This window comes from Balaenoptera physalus, assembly GCF_965194825.1.
Source record: "Balaenoptera physalus genome assembly, chromosome: 4".
In the NCBI taxonomy this organism is placed as follows: domain Eukaryota; kingdom Metazoa; phylum Chordata; class Mammalia; order Artiodactyla; family Balaenopteridae; genus Balaenoptera; species Balaenoptera physalus.
The window spans coordinates 50,331,743-50,349,543 of NC_138891.1; the positions used below are offsets into that span (position 1 = coordinate 50,331,743).

Genomic DNA, 17,801 nt, shown 5'->3' on the forward strand with positions numbered 1-17,801 from the left:
TTTAGAATGAGTTTAGAGGGAATTCCCTGGTGGTCCAGTGGTTAGGACTCTGCTTCCACTGCAGGGGGCATGGGTTCGATCCCTGGTCAGGGAGCTAAGATCCCGCAAGCCACGCGGCACAGCCAAAAAAATAAAATGAGTTTAGAAACCTAATGGAATTTCCACAGTGATTACTATTACTGTGGGATGACTAATAGACAATCTATATAATAGTGATTGACTTACCCAAAATTACACCGGTGGACTTGATTTGATCTCATGAAACCTCTTTGTTTAGGGAGTGTATTTAGAATAGTTAAAGATATAAAAAAATATAAAAACCATTGCATAAAAGGTTGTTGCAAAGAGAATATTCTTGTGGTTACAAAATGTCCCTTATACGGTATTTACAAAAATGTACCTTTACAAAGAAGAAAACTAGCCATCACTGCCTTTAAGAGAGTGATTGAACACGTAGTGGGAGTCAACAATCTCACATTTGTATATTTCTTGATGAGATGCAGTAAGAAATATACATCACCTGTGTATTATTTTTGCCAAATTATTTAATACTTTTTATCTGGGAATCCTTTTTTTTATCTGGGAAGTGTGTTACAAATCCATAATAGATTTGAGTCTAATGAGGAAACAGACAAATCCAGAATGTTGGTCATGATATAAGACATCTTCCTAGACTCTTTCAACATCATGAAAAGCAAACAACAACAAATAAGATAGAGTGAATGTTTTAGCATACATTAAAGAGACAAAAAATGTATAGTAATGAAATTTAGTGCCTGAATCTTGATTGGATCCTGGAGAGAAAAAGAAAACTATGAAAGACACTTTTCAAGCAAATAGGGAAATTAGCAGATGAAGTGTATATTAGGTGATATTTAATTAATGTTAATTTTCTAAGACACAATAATGGTATTGTGGTTAAATAGAATTAGGGGAAGTGTCCTTAATCTCAGGCAATGGTTACTTAGGTATTTAAGGGTGAAGTGTTATGATGTCTGCAATTTATTTGTAAATGATTCAGAAAAAAAAGTGTATGTGTAAATAGAGAAGAAAGCAAATGTGGCAAAATTATAGTAATGGATAAATGTAGGTGAAGGATGGAGATGTTTATTGTTCTATTCTTTCAACTTTTCTGTGAGCTTAAAATTTTTTCAAAATTAAAAGTTAGGGGTCAATTAAAAAACAGAAAAGCCTAGTCTCTTGATGACTGTTTTATTTTTTCACTTTCAGATTTTTATCAATATGTATTTTTTTCCTGAAATGAATATCATGAAAAAAATCACAGACAATTATAAAATGACTTTATATTCACACTTGCTCTTTTTTTTTCTTCTTTTTTTTTTTAAACTTTTAATCTCTCTTCAGAATCCATCTATCGCCGAGGTGCTCGCCGCTGGAGAAAGCTTTATTGTGCAAATGGCCACACTTTTCAAGCCAAACGTTTCAACAGGGTAAACCTTAGTTTGCTGAATATTGATAATTTGAGAAATCTGGGTTTTTCCTCTCTACTGTTATTCCTTTCTAAAGGAGTAAGTAGGGTGACCTAAAATTCCCAGTTTGCCTGGGATAGTACATCTGTTATCTTCAGGTAATTTTTAATATCATCTCCTTTGACTCATAAAAATGTTCCAGCTTGGATGATTAGTTATATGGTTACCCTAGCTGTAAGAAAGTTGGATGTTTTTTAATATAATTCAAGACAGCCAGAAAATAAGCAAGGTTTATTTTGCAAACCATTTACTGTTGTAAATTTTTTTTAGTTTTCCCTGTTTTAGAAAATGATAATTGCAGACATTTATCTAGCTTTTAGTATGTACCAGGCACTTTGCTGAATGCTTGCTGTATAGTGACTCATTTAATCCCTGCCACAACCTTGTGAGAGAGGTACTATATATTTCCATTTTATAGATGAAGAAACTGAGGTGCAGGATGGTTAGATAACTTGCCCAAGATCACGGCTAGTAAGTGGCAGAGCCAAGGTTTGAGATCAGTCTGTCTCCAGAAGTCCATGTTTTTAACTACTCTTGATAACTACAGTTATCCATTTCCATTCTAAAACTCGTGCTGTGTTCTCAATTCATTAATGTAATAGAAGCCACCGCCCGAGGTTTCCAAATTCCTGTTCCCAGTAGCACTGATATTTAAAAAACTTTGAAGTGAGAAGTCACTTTAGGTGTTGCTCTTTCAGAGAGCAGTGGTGACCTAAATGGGAAGGAAATCCGAAAAAGAGAGGATATGTGTATATGCATAGCTGATTCATTTTGCTGTACAGTAGAAACTAACACAACATTGTAAAGCAACTATACTCCAATAAAAATTAATTAAAAAAAAAAGAGCAGGGCTTAGGTTTGACCTCTGAACAGACTGATAGGTTTATGTTTGCTTGGGAGTCCTTGCACAGCTTTTTCTGCCACGTGTTTTTCAAGTTTAATTCACTTTTCCTATTGTCCTTACTCTGAACTTAATTAGGTGAAGACTGAAAATTCGTGGACTTAGGAAACAACATGGTTGCAAATTTCAGTCTCTTTAAAACAAGCTCTGCTTTCTGTTTATTTTCCCATGACCATCATAGCTTTGGAAAAGTTATGTATGGTGAAGGGAATTGAGTTCGAGAAGAAAGCCACTTACTTTCACTATTTCATGAGCAAACTGTTGGGAAATGATTATGACCTTTTTTTTGTTAATAAAATACTGTTGAATTACTTTCTCCAGCGTGCTCATTGTGCCATCTGCACTGACCGAATATGGGGGCTTGGACGTCAGGGATATAAGTGCATCAACTGCAAACTCCTGGTTCATAAGAAGTGCCACAAACTTGTAACAATTGAATGTGGGCGGCATTCTTTGCCACCGGTAAGACACTGTTGTCTAATTTTTTTTTATAGAGCATTTTTGATAACACTGCTAGAACAGAAGGCTAAAATAGGGGGGTGTTAAGGAATCACAGCTCAACAGTGTTGTTACAGAATGTGGGTAGGAATACTTTAGGAGTCCAGTTAACATGTGAATTTTGGAATTGTTATTACAAATTTGTTTGTAGGACATGGTTAACTTCTTTGTTTGACCTGCTACAAAATGATTTGGTCTAAATTAGGAAAATGTAAGGAGAACCATTTAAAAGATATTTTTCTCTTCTTTAAGCTAAACTCTTTAGTTTATAGCTCCCATTATTCTAGCATCTATACTAGGCAGAGATCAGGTGAGAAGAGTCAGTCATGTTTGCTATGTAAAGTGTGAGATTACTGGTGAGTTTTTGCATTTAAAATTTTTATTTTTCACTTTCTATTTTAAATATGAAATTAAAACAAGTTCATTATAGAAAAAATAGAGAATAAAAATGAATAAAGAAAAATTAAACAAAAACCCCCATGAAATCTACCATCTAAAGCTAATTGTCATTTAGTGTATATTCTTCCAGAAGTATGCAAATTTATATGCATAAACATTTAAAATTTTTCTATAAAGTATAATGAACTTCCGTATACCAGTCATCCAGCTCCAACAGTTATCACCTCACGACCAGTCTCGTTTCATCTATACCCCACCCATTTAACCTGCCCTCATCCTATATTGTTTTGAAACAAGTTCCAGACGTATTTCAGTATGTACCTCTAAAAGATAAGGAATGTTTTTTTAAAACTAGCTAAAAAATAAATTCCTTATATCAAATATCCATCCAGGCAATGTTCAAAATTTCAGTTGTCACATAAATGTTGTAATTTTGTTTTCATAATTTTCATTGTGATGAATCAGGATCTAAATGAAGTTCATATTTGCAATTGATTGATCATATTTACAGTTGATTGATATGTCTTAGATATTTTTAAGTTTACTGATTCTTCATCTCTCTCTCTTTTTTCCCTTACAGTTTAATTATAGAAGAAACTGTGTTGTCATTTAAAGTGATTCAGAATTTTTCTCTTTGCTTCTCCATGGTTATGTTTAAAATGTTCCCCTGTCCTTTTTATTTTCTGTATATTACAGTTGAATGTAGAGATTTGATTAGATTCTGGTTTTTGTTTTTTTGTGGGTTGTTTTGAGACTATTTCATAGAAGGTGGTGTGTTTATCCATCAGAAGGCATACAATGTTTGGTTATGTCTCGTTCTTTTACATACTTTTTAACAAAAGTGAGGTCGTATGTGTACTATTTTCTAACCCATTTTTCTCACTGAACAATAGATTTTGGTTATCTTTCTATATCTATATCGTCATCATTTTTAGCAAAGTATTTTATATGTCTATACCATAATTTATTTAATCTGTTCCCCATGATTGAACATTTTAGTTGTTTTCTAAATTTTCCTATGAGGAAAATTATAATGAATTTCCTGGTAAATAAATCTTTTTATTTCCTTAAGGATTCAGAAGTAGAATTACTGGTTTAAAGGATATGTGTTTTTAAAAAGATCTGGGTTCGTCTTTCTAAGTTATCTTTTAGAATGATTATACCATGTTTATTCGTAGTAACTTCTTTGGACATTGTGGAAGTAGGTTATTACTGGTGGCTTGTTGGTAGTAGAATTATTTAGCCAGTTCATGTAAGTTTACAAATGGGTTTATAGTTAGGGAGGTAAAAAGCCAATTTTAAGGAACAGCAAAAGGCAAAAAATTGTGAACATAATTTATCCAGGTTACTGTTGATATTCTTGAGTATTCTTAGGCAATGGAATGACTTGTGTGAGTTCATAAATGTAGAAGGAAAGAGGGCAGTGTTAGTGATTATATTGATATTTTAGGATGGTGCTAAACACCTTGAAAAACCCATGAGCTTATTTTTAAGGCAGCCTTAAAAGTATAACTCTATAACTAATGCTGCTTCTCAGGTTTACTCTTTCTTGCTGGTATTCATTAAACTTTGATCCAAAATTAATGAATAAGTAAGATTTTGGTTTGAATTAGCATTATTCCTGAGGTTATTGGCAGTTAGTTTCTTGGAGGTATTTCTTTTCCTTTTTTGGGTCACTGACCCCTTTGAGAATCTTCAGAAAAATGGGAAACCCATAAAATTTTACATATAATTTCAAGAAGTTTATAGACATCTTGAAGTCTATTTCTGGACATCAGCTAAGTAACTCTATACTAAGACTCCTTTTGCCAAAGACTTAAAGTGAGTATGTGGAGCTCAAAGGAAGAATAGGTGGTATAGAGGAAAAATAAATCAGAGTATATAGGAGTTTAATTTGATTTCTAATTGATAGTCTGAAATTAGTTTTGTGTTTTTTCTGTGATCTGTAAAATGTGATAACATTATGTCATTCGTAGGAATGTTGTATGGTTTCACATATAATAAAATTTAAAATAAATTATATATAGTAATGTAATTCTCACTTATTAAGTTATATTCTTTCAAATTTAAATTTTAATATGCTGTGTCTCATCGAAACGATGTTGTTTCTGGATTTATAGAGGTATTGGGATTTAAAAAGATTGCACTAAGTTACTGTATCTTTGGAAATGATTTGTAGGAACCAATGATGCCCATGGACCAGTCATCCATGCACTCAGACCATGCACAGACAGGTAAGAATGACACTGGCACAAACCATTGCTCATTAACAAAGTGTCATTTAAAGACTTCTTTATGTGAATCTTATACGTAAATTTAAAGACATTTATATTCTTCCCAAATAAAAGCTAGGTAACCATATTTTGTTAACATCAGTTGCAGTATTTAACATATGTTTGGCATTTTAAAAAGACAACTATGTAAACTACAACAAATGGCTATTTTCTTTAATTCAGATAAATTTCTTTTGAGACCCGTTTATATTCAGCAAACCTACTTTTTTTCAATAATGAAAATATATACTGATTTTGTGGACCGTATTGACTATATTCAAGTGACTTGTTTTTATTAAAAACTCTATTATGAGATGAAGAAATGATAAAGATACAGAGATGCTGTATAGACAATTCAAAAAAGATTGTGTGAGTTCAAATGTCTAAAAAAAAACCAAATGTCTAGTAGATACAAAACCTTAAATATGTCTCTGGGAAATTTGGAGAGCAATTAAATGGGACAGAGCAGCCTGATCTGGGATGAATCAAGAAAAAGAAAACAAGGGAGTTTTTCTGGAAGGACAGAATGTAGTATCTTGTTCATGGAAGAAGCTGGTTGTATGAAATGTAGACCTTTTTTTTTTTGACCCAAGTAGCTTTAAGGAATAGAAGCCTGGAGTCCAACTGAGTCCAAACTAGAGACACTCTATCTCTATGCCTCAATCATACTAATATAATTAAGTAGGGTTTATAGAGTCACCCTTTTGGAAGGAATTGATTAATTTGTAAAGAAGAGAAATATTTTTTTAAATAACAAAAGTATTTGTTAAAATCAGTACTTGGCTATTGATTGGTTCCTCCTCTCTTTACCCTCATTAAAGATTAGAATTTAACTGGTATTTATGTATAATTTGTTATTAGTAGGACAGATACTCAATTTTAAATGATGAACACTTATTCAGAAATAAAAACTAAGAAAAATCAAATCAAGAGAAAATTTTAAGTGTAACTCAGTTAATGTATACTATGTTTTTCTCTTTTTTTTTTAATGTTTGGGATTGGTTTTTTAGTAATTCCATATAATCCTTCAAGTCATGAGAGTTTGGACCAAGTTGGTGAAGAAAAGGAGGTAAGATAATTAATTAGTCTTGTGGTACATTATGTCATCAACTTTTTAATGTGACAGTTTAAAAATATGACAAATTGACTTGCTTCAATTTTAGATCATAATTTTGTAGGGATGAATTTTAGTGATTCTAGAGTTTTATTCTGAGTTAATTCAATAATTAAATTGCTAAAATCATTTAAATTAAGAAATAATCTGGTGGGATAACTTATATTCATTTTAAGATAGCATAATCTAAAAATTATAATGTATTTAAGAATGGCATTTAGAATACTTGGTAGTATTGTTTAAAATATAGATCCTTCCATTTTATGGGCTAATTGTTTATTTAAAATATAAATGATTAAGCATCTTAACTGCCCATCTTTTTTCTGACTATTAAACATTTTATCAGCTTTTAAAACAGTTTAATTAAAACGATAACCAATTTTTTGAAAAAAGCTTATAGTAAAAAAGATTTCTCATGCCTCACACCTTCCACTCTCACTTTGACTTCTGAGAGGCAACCCCTTTTAATCATTTCTAGTTGTGTCCACAATGTTTATACCTCTCTTTTTCAATTTTTCAACTTTATATATTTCTAACCATGAAAGGTTTAAACTAGTATACTACCCCCCCTCCCCCGGCCTTTTCTCTTCTCTTTCCAATGTTTGATAGGTGTATTATATTTTACTCTGGGTAACCTTTTTATTACGGAAAATTTCAAACATCAATAAAAGTAAACAGAATACTATTCCAAGCTCCTGTGTCCATTACCCAGTTAAAACAATTGTCCGTACATGTTTTGTCTACCAGCTTCCCTCACTCCTGTACTGTTTTGAAGCACATCTGTTGGTTACCTATTTAATCTCCTATCTCAGTTTCTTATTCCATCGATTTAGTCAATACCTTGACTCTCCTTTACCCATCCTTTCTCTTTCTTCCAGCTTTCCTCTTTTAGCTACATACTTACTTTTATGCTGCCAAGGTTATTAACATTCATAATCTGTCCTGCAAGTGTAACCACATCTTTCATATTTTGTTCATTGGTTGACAATGAGTCATCCAAAGGAGGAAATTCTTAATAATAAGGAACAAATTCTCTGTTCTTCTGGCACCATGAGTTGGTAAAGTTTCCTTTTGTTTGATCCTTGATGTTATTTTATAGCTCTTTGTTCTTTTTTGGAATTTCTCGTTGCCTTAAATATTATTTATTGGTTTGGTTGTTTACCAAAGACTCATTTGGTTTTATTTTCAAGACTTTTAATACATTTAAAAATTGAAGAATAATATACAGCAAAGTGCACAAATCATGAGTATATATCTGGGTCAATTTTCACAGAGTGGACACTACATAATGACCACCCAGATGAATAAGTAGGACCTACTACACATCCCAGGGGCCCACCTTGTGCCTTCTCCCAGTCACTGACATTCCCTCCTCCCTTCAAGTAACCACAGTCTTAACACCACAGATCAGTTCTGCTCTTTTCCCCAAGCTTTTTATAAATGGAGTCACACAGTATCTTTTGTGTCTGGCTTCTTTTGTTCAGTATTGTGTTTGTGAGGTTCAGCCATGTTTTATATAGCAGTATATCATTTATTTTCACTGTTGTTTCAATTTATCTATTCTGTTGACTTCCCCCCCTGGATTGGGATTATTATGATATGCTGCTATGAACATTCTTGTAAATGTAGTTTGGTGCACATATTTAAGCATTTCTGTTAGGTACATAACTAGGAGTGGAATTCCTGAGTCTTGTGTACATTAGTAAATAATGCCAAGCAGTTTCCCAAAGTACTTGTAGCAATTTATACTTTCACCAACAATGTGTGAGAGTTTGATTTGCTCCACATCCTTATCAACACATTGTATAGTGTGTCTTTTAAATTTTAGCCAACCTGTTGAATGTTGTAGTTTTTATGTGCATTTCCCTGCTGCATACCTTTTCATGTATTTATTGAACATTTGGATATAATTTTTAGTTAAGTGTCTGTTTATATCTCTTTAAAAAAAGTGAGTGGTCTGCCTTTGTTGTAACGATTTGTAGGAGTTTTTGGTATGTTCTCAACATTAAGCTTTTATCAGTTATATATTGCAAATAGATTCTGCCACTCAATAGCTTGCATTTTCACTCTGTTAATGGTATCATTGATGAACAGATGTTCTTGATTTTTTTCTTTTTAACATCTTTATTGGAGTAAAATTGCTTTACAATTTTGTGTTAGTTTCTGCTGTGTAACAAAGTGATTCAGCTATATGCATACATATGTCCCCATATCCCCTCCCTCTTGAGCCTCCCTCCCACCCTCTCTATCCCACCCCTCTAGGTGGTCACAAAGCACCGGACTGATCTCCCTGTGCTATGCAGCTGCTTCCCACTAGCTATCTGTTTTACATTTGGTAGTGTCTATATGTCAATGCCACTCTCTCACTTCGTCCCAGCTTACCCTTCCCCCTCCCCATGTCCTCAAGTCCATTCTCTACGTCTGCGTCTTTATTCCTGTCCTGCCCCTAGGTTCATCAGAACCATTTTTCTTTAGATTCCATATATATGTGTTAGCATATGGTATTTGTTTTTCTCTTTCTGACTTACTTTACTCTGTATGACAGACTCTAGGTCCATCCACCTCACTACAAATAACTCAATTTCATTTCTTTTTATGGCTGAGTAATATTCCATTGTATATATGTGCCACATCTTCTTTATCCATTCGTCCGATGATGGACACTTAGGTTGCTTCCATGTCCTGGCTATTGTAAATAGAGCTGCAATGAACATTGTGGTACATGACTCTTTTTGAATTATAGTTTTCTCTAGGTATATGCCCAGTAGTGGGATTGCTGGGTCATATGGTAGTTCTATTTTTAGTTTTTTAAGGAACCTCCACACTGTTCTCCATAGTGGCTGTATCAGTTTACATTCCCACCAGCAGTGCAAGAGGGTTCCCTTTCTCCACACCCTCTCCAACATTTATTGTTTGTAGATTTTTTGATGATGGCCATTCTGACTGGTGTGAGGTGATACCTCATTGTAGTTTTTATTTGCGTTTCTCTAATGATTAGTGATGTTGAGCATCCTTTCATGTGTTTGTTGGCAATCTGTATATCTTCTTTGGAGAAATGTCTGTTTAAGTCTTCTGCCCATTTTTGGATTGGGTTGTTTGTTTTTTTGATATTGAGCTGCATGAGCTGCTTGTATATTTTGGAGATTAATCCTTTGTCAGTTGCTTCATTTGCAAATATTTTCTCCCATTCTGAGGGCTGTCTACATGTGTCTGTTCTTTTTTGGGTAGAGATTTTGGGGCCTGTTTAAGAAATCTCTGTCTTTTCCAAGATTATTGAAGACATTGAAAAGACTATACTTTCCTCCATTATTCTGCAGAGGTATCTTTTCATCAATTATATGCCCATTACATGGTCTATTTCTGGATTCTTTTTTATTTTCCATCATTTATTTATTCTTATGCTGATATCATGCTGTCATTATTATTATAGGTTTATAATAAGTCTTTTATATCTAGTAAAGTTCTACTTTGTTCTGGGAATTATCTTGGCTACTCTTATTAGCTTTTTGAATTTCCATGTAAATTTTAGAATTAGCTCACTAGTTTCCATAGAATCAAGGAAATAAACCAAACCTGTTGATCAATTTCAGGAAAAGTGATATCTACAATATTAAGTTCTCGGTCCATGAACATGACTTGTTCTTCCATTGACTTAGGTCTTCTTTCATTTCTGTCAGTGTTTTATAGTTTTCAAAGTTCTTGCACTAGAGGTATTGGAGGTAAATGGTATTCTTTTAAAATTTAATTGTCTGTTTAATATTGTTATATGGAAACAAGGTTTTTTCCCTAAATTGCCTTGTATCCTGAGACCTTGCTAAATTCACTTATTAATTCTAATAGCTATCTAAAGATACTCTTAGATTTTCTACATATATGATCATCTTATCTTGAATAACCGTTTCATTTCTTCCTTTTCCAATCTTATAGATTTTATTCAGTTTTCTTACCTTATTGAGTTAGCAAGGACCTCTATAAATGGCCAAAATGATGTTGAAAAGAAGTGACAATCAGATATTATTGTCTTGTTCTGCATCTCAGAGGGAAATCTTCCAATATCTTATCATTAAGTTTGATGCTTGCTATAGGTTTTTATTCTGTAGATACCCGTATCAGAATGAGGGAGTTTGTCTCTATTCCTAGTTTGCTAAGATTTTTGTTTTCATCTTGAAAAGATGTTGAATTTTATCAACAACATTTTATGGCATTTGTGGAGTTGATCATGTGTAAATTTCAGTAAATTTCTTTCTTTTTTTTTTTTTAAATTAATTAATTAATTTATTTATTTTGGCCGTGTTGGGTCTTTGTTGCTGCGCGCGGGCTTTCTCTGGTTGCGGCAGGCGGGGGCTACTCTTCGTTGCTGTGCGCGAGCTTCTCATTGCAGTGGCTTCTCTTATTACGGAGCATGGGCTCTAGGTGCACGGGCTTCAGTAGTTGTGGTGCACGGCCTTAGTTGCTCCGCGGCATGTGGGATCTTCCCCGACCAGGGCTCGAACCTGTATCTCCTGCATTGGCAGGTGGATTCTTAACCACTGCGCCACCAGGGAAGCCCAATTTCAGTAAATTTCAAATGTCAAGCCTGTTTTTCATTTCTGGAATAAACTCCCTGGGTCATGATGTATAATTCTCTTTGTATATTGGTAGATCTGATTCGCCAATATTTATTTTAGATTTTTGAAAAAATTATTAACAAGAATCATTGACCTGTAATTTTCCCTTTTTGTATTGGATTGTGAAGTTTTGGTATCAAAATAATACTGGGCTCATAAAATGATTTTGGAATTTTTCCTATTCCCAAGGAGAATTCTTATAAGATTGACATTATTTCTTTCTTACATTTTTGGAAGAATTCACCAGAAAAGCACTCTGGGCCTGGAGGGCTTTTTTGGTTTGTTTTTTTTGTTTGTTTGTTTCATGGGAAGGATTTCATTCTAGGTTCTATTTCTGAATAGATCTAGGGCAATTTAACTTCTCTGTTTCCTCTTGTGTTATTCCTTGGAATTTGTCTAACCTAAATTTTCAAATTTATTGACACAAAGTTGTTAATTGCTGAGAGTATGAAATGATATCCTTTTTTACTCCTGATAAAAAGTTACTGTGCGTTCCCTTTTTCTTCATCAGTTTTGCCAAGGAGATGTCAATTTATTAGTCTTTTTGAAGAACTAACTTTTGACTCTTCTTTGTTGAATGCTTATATCCTATTCTATTGCATTGATTTCTCTTCTCATTATTTCCTTATGCTTTTTTGTCATTCACTGTTTTTTTTTTTGTTTGTTTATTTACTTATTTATGGCTGTGTTGCGTCTTCGTTTCTGTGCAAGGGCTTTCTCTAGTTGTGGCAAGCGGGGGCCACTCTTCATCGCGGTGCACGGGCCTCTCATTATCGCGGCCTCTCTTGTTGCGGAGCACAGGCTCCAGACACACAGGCTCAGTAATTGTGGCTCACAGGCCTAGCCGCTCCGTGGCATGTGGGATCTTCCCAGACCAGGGCTCGAACCCGCGTCCCCTGCATTGGCAGGCAGATTCTCAACCACTGCGCCACCAGGGAAGCCATCATTCACTGTTTTTAATACATTCTTTTTTTAATATTTTTTTTCCATTATGGTTTATCACAGGATATTGAATATAGTTCCCTGTGCTATACATTAGGGCCTTGTTGTTTATCCATTCTAAATGTAATAGTTTGCATCTGCTAATCCCAAATTCCCAGTCCATCCCTCCCTCACCCCCCCTCCCACCCCCAGCAAACACAAATCGGTTCTCTATGTCTATGAGTCTGTTTCTGTTTTGTAGATAGGTTCATTTATGCCATATTTTAGATTCCACATATAAGTGATATCATATGGAATTTGTCTTTCGCTTTCTGACTTACTTAGTATGATAATCTCTAGTTGCATCCATGTTGCTGCAAATGGCATTATTTCATTCTCTTTTTTTTTTATGGCTGGGTAGTATTCTATGGTATATATGTACCACATCTTCTTTATTCATTCACCTGTTGATGGACATTTAGGTTGTTTCCATGTTTTGGCTATTGTGAACAGTGCTGCTATGAACATAGTGGTGCATGTATCTTTTTGAATTATAGTTTTGTCCAGTTTTGTCTTTTTGAATTGTAGGTTTGGTATATTCCTAGGAGTGGGACTGCTGGATTATATGGTAATTCTATTTTTAGTTTTCTGAGGAACTTCCATACAGTTTTCCTAGTGGCTGTACCAACTTACATTCCCACCAACAGTGTAGGACAGTTCCATTTTCTCCACACCCTCTCCAGCATTTGTTGTTTGTAGACTTTTTAATGATGGCCATTCTGACTGGTGTGAGGTGGTATTTCATTGTGGTTTTGAATTGCATTTCTCTAATAATTAGTGATGTTGAGCATCTTTTCATTTGCCTACTGGCCATCTGTGTCATTCACTTTTAAATATATCTTAATCTGTATTATGATTTCTTCTTTGATCCATGTATTATTTTAAAGTATTGATATACTAATTAATTTTCAAATATGTGGGAATTTTTTTTTTATTGTATTGAATAGATTAATTCTGCTGCAGGTCAGAGAATGTATTCTATTCTGTGTGATTTCAGTCTTTTGAACTTTTTTGAAACTTGCTTGAAGACCAAGCACACAGGCATTGGTGAATGTTCCATATGTATTTTTGAATATAATATAGTCTGTAGTTGTTGGGTGCAGTATTCTATACAGATCAATTAAGTCAAGAGTAGTAACAGTGTTATTCAGTCTTCTGTTACCTCACTGACTGCATGTTCTTTCCCTACAAACAGGTTTCATTTAGAATTTACCTGTCCCTTTTAGTTTTGTTAGTTTTTGCTTTACATATTTTGAGGCTATGTTATTGAGTACATGTAGATTTAGAATCATAATATCTTACATTGGATTAATGCTTTTTCATAAAGAAATACCCCTCTCTATTTGTAGTAATGCTTCCTTGCCTAAAGTCCTTATGTTAAGTAATTGCTGTGTAACAAATTACCTTAAAACTTAGTGGCTTAAAACAACAAAATTTATTATGTCATAATTTCTGTGGGTCAGGAATCCAGGTTCTTGTCTCAGAGTCCCTTAGAGGCTGCAATCAGTGTACTGGCAAAGACTGCTGTCGTCTCAAGGCTCAACTGAGGAAGAAACTGCTTCCATACTTACTCACCTCATTGTTGGCAGGATTCAGTTCCTTGCCATGTGGCCTCTCCATAGGGCAGCTCACAGCAAGGTAGTTTGCTTCATCAGAGCAAGCAAGCAATAAGATCCAGAGATTGAATGCCAGCAAAACAGACCTCACAGTCTTTTGTAACCTAGTCTCAGAAGTGCCATCCCTTCATTTTTGCCATATTTTTTTCATCAGAAGCAAATCATTAGGTCCAGCCTATACTCGAGGGGATTACACAAAGGCATGAATACTAGGAGGTGGGGATCACTGGGGTCCTCGTAGAAGTCAGCCTACCACAGTTGGCTACAGCTACTTTGTCTCATGTTACTTTAGCTACAGCTCTCTTTTGGTTAGTGATTACATGGTATATAGTTTCTTACCCTTTTACTTTGAACCTTTCTGTGCACATATATACCTTATTAACATCATAGAATTGGACTTCCCCCTGTGGTTTGATAGTCCTTAGCTGTAGTATTTAGTGTGTTCTAATATTTGTGTATTGTTACATTTAATGTAAGTATATTTAAACTAACAACTTATTTGTATTTAAATCTACCAATTTACTATGTTTTCTGTATCATCTATTTATGTTACTTTTCTAGCCTTCTTTGGGTTATTTATTTATTTTTTCTCACCTCTTTTAGCTTGTTTCACATTCTTTTGCTTTTTTATTACTGGTTGTTCTAGAGATTGCATCTTATACCCTTAACTTATTTAAATTCAATACAAATTATTAATAATACTTTTTACCATTTTCCAGGATATGCAAGGACCTTAGAACACTTTAAATTCACTCATGCTCCCTTCCTGTCTTTACTGATATTTTTGTCATATTTTAAAATTCTGTATGTGTGTGTTAGTGTTTTTAAACAGTCAATCCTTATTTAGGTTTATCCACATTTTATTTTTTGTTCTGCTTTTGTTCCTGTGTGTCTGCCTTCCATATGAGATCATCTTTCTTCTTCTTGAAGAACTCAATATTTCCTTGAGTGAGAACCAACTAGTGACGGATTTCCTTTGTTTTTGTTTGTCTGAAAATGTATTTATTTCATTTTCATTTTGAAGGCTATTTTTACAGGCTATAGGATTGTAGATCAGCAAGGGGGGAGGGGGTAGGCCATTTAAAAGGTGACATTCCACTGTTTTCTGGCTTCTGTCATTTCATTCAGCCTTATTATTGTTTATGTGAAGGAACTGTGCTTTCATTCCATTTGATTCTCTTTTATAGCTTCCAGTTAACCATATTTAAAGTCTATACATTGCTTTATCTTTTTACCATTTTCTGCTTTCTTAACCTGCCCTAATCTGGTTTCTTTCACTCCTTTTTATTTATTCTTGTTACCAAGTCAGATTATTATTTCTAAATTTTCTTTTGGATAATCATCCTCCTTCAGTTTTCATAATACTTTTTTTTTTCCTGTTTTGTGCTTACTAGTTTATCTTTCTGAAAATTTGCTCCTTGCTTTTGCTGATACTCTTCACTTCAGAAAATTCATACTTAATTCTCATGGGTATATCTGTTGGTTGTATGCTGGGAATTTTGCAGGCATCTACTAAAAGATTATCTTTAGTCTTCTCTGTAAATTTCCAGAAGCCTAAGTTTCTACTTGTGAATGAATTACAGGGCTGACTTTGTCATTCCACAGGAGTCTTGGTATTGTGTAGAAAAGAATGTTTTACATTAGCTGAACTGCCTCATGCTTGTTTTCTGCCTGTAGCTTAACTCAGATTTCATACATTAAGCTTCTGGCAGACTCTTTCATCTTGATGTCCCATTGTAACTTCTAACTTCAGTATGAAAAATCGAGCTCATTATTTCATCAACTCTGTCAGTTGTACCATGTGCTCACACTTTATTTTTCTATCAGTGGCACCTCCAGTCTCCCAGTCACCAAAGTTAGTGTCATTTTTTTATTCATGTGTCTCCACTGCCTCCATACCCCAAAGTTATCAGATTCTAAGACATCCTTTAATGTTTCTCAGATTTCAACTCCTTCTCCTTTCCTAACACCACCCCTCTGACCTCAACTCATGAATTCATCCTACCTCTTGAGTAGTTAGATTATATCATTTGGAATGATGTAAAAAACTAATTAAGAACTTAAATCAGAAAATATTTTAAAATCTTATAGGTATAACTAGGTGTTAGAAGTATATTGTGTTATGCAAAATACTTCAGGTATAACTGTTTGCTATAAATGTTCTCAACAGGCAATGAACACCAGGGAAAGTGGCAAAGCTTCATCCAGTTTAGGTCTTCAGGATTTTGATTTGCTACGGGTAATAGGAAGAGGAAGTTATGCCAAAGTACTATTGGTGCGATTAAAAAAAACAGATCGTATTTATGCAATGAAAGTTGTGAAAAAAGAGCTTGTCAATGATGATGAGGTAAGCACAATGATGTTTTATTACCTCTAAACTGTTAAGTTGGCTTAAGTGTACTATTTCAGAAAAAGACCTCAATGTTTATGCCTTATTATTTTAGCCTACTTTTCTAAATACATGCTTCAAACAGATTATTTAAGGTATATTTAAAGTTATCTGATGGGGACTTCCCTGGTGGCGCAGTGGTTAAGAATCCGCCTGCCAGTGCAGGGGACATGGGTTCGATCCCTGGTCTGAGAAGATCCCATATCCCGCGGAGCAACTAAGCCCATGCACCACAACTACTGAGCCTGCACTCTAGAGCCTGTGAGCCACAACTACATACAGATGTAACAGTTGTAAATAACCTCAAGAGCATAGATAACGGTTACATGTAATAAAATAATTAGTTTTGAGTATTTATCACACTTATTTTCAATATAACTAATTGTAAGTTTGTAGAAGTGTTAATAATGGTTGTTTCAGAGAGGAAAACATAGGAAGAACACTCTTTGACATAAATCACAGCAAGATCTTTTTTGATCCACCTCCTAGAGTAATGGAAATAAAAACAAAAATAAACAAATGGGACCTAATGAAACTTAAAAGCTTTTGCACAGCAAAGGAAACTATAAACAAGACGAAAAGTCAACCCTCAGAATGGGAGAAAATATTTGCAAACGAAGCAACTGACAAAGGATTAATCTCCAAAATATATATACAGCTCATGTAGCTCAATATTAAAAAAACAAGCAACTAATCCAAAAATGGGCAGAAGACCTAAATAGACATTTCTCCAAAGGAGACATACAAATGGCCAAGAGGCACATGAAAAGCTGCTCAACATCACTAATTATTAGAGAAATGCAAATCAAAACTACAATAAGATATCACCTCACACCAGTTAGAATGGGCATCATCAGAAAATCTACAAACAACAAATGCTGGAGAGGATGTGGAGAAAAGGGAATCCTCTTACACTGTTGGTGGGAATGTAAATTGACACAGCCACTATGGAGAACAGTATGGAGGTTCCTTAAAAAACTAAAAATAGAATTACCATATGACCCAGCAATCCCACTCCTGGCCATATATCCGGACAAAACTGTAATTCATAAAGATACATGCACCCCTATATTCATAGCAGCACTATTCACAATAGCCAAGACATGGAAACAACCTAACTGCCCATCAACAGATGAATGGATAAGGAAGATGTGGTACATATATACAATGGACTATTACTGAGCCACAACTACTGAGCCCACACGCCACAACTCCTGAAGCCTGCGTGCCTAGAGCCCGTGCTCCGCAACAAGAGAAGCCACGACAATGAGAAGCCCGTGCACCACAACGAAGAGTAGCCCCTGCTCACCACAACTCTAGAAAGCCTGCGTGCAGCAATGAAGACCCAACACAGCCAGATAAATAAATAAATAAAGTTATCTGATGATTATTAGATTTTTTAAAAATAAAAATCAAACCATATTATTATCAAGGTCAAGTACTTGAGCTTTGTAAAATTTTCTAGACTGTTGCATAATATCGAAAGATTTACTGGCAGTATTTTCTCTTTGTATATAAATTACTATTTCATGA

At 34.3% G+C, this 17,801-nt stretch overlaps 1 protein-coding gene across 5 annotated transcripts in view; it reads left to right on the forward strand.

Annotated features, from left to right (window-relative positions):
- The window catches only part of PRKCI (protein kinase C iota), an 81,213-nt gene that overhangs the window by 43,653 nt on the left and 19,759 nt on the right, over positions 1-17,801 (forward strand). For 4 of the 5 annotated variants that reach the window (XM_082458977.1, XM_082458980.1, XM_082458976.1 and 1 more), the window contains exons 5-9: positions 1,366-1,451; positions 2,713-2,853; positions 5,468-5,522; positions 6,572-6,630; positions 16,050-16,226. In XM_082458977.1, coding sequence (XP_082315103.1) covers positions 1,366-1,451; positions 2,713-2,853; positions 5,468-5,522; positions 6,572-6,630; positions 16,050-16,226 — 518 coding nt within the window. The remainder of the gene's footprint in view (positions 1-1,365; positions 1,452-2,712; positions 2,854-5,467; positions 5,523-6,571; positions 6,631-16,049; positions 16,227-17,801) is intronic. The other variant, XM_082458979.1, reaches the window with a different exon arrangement.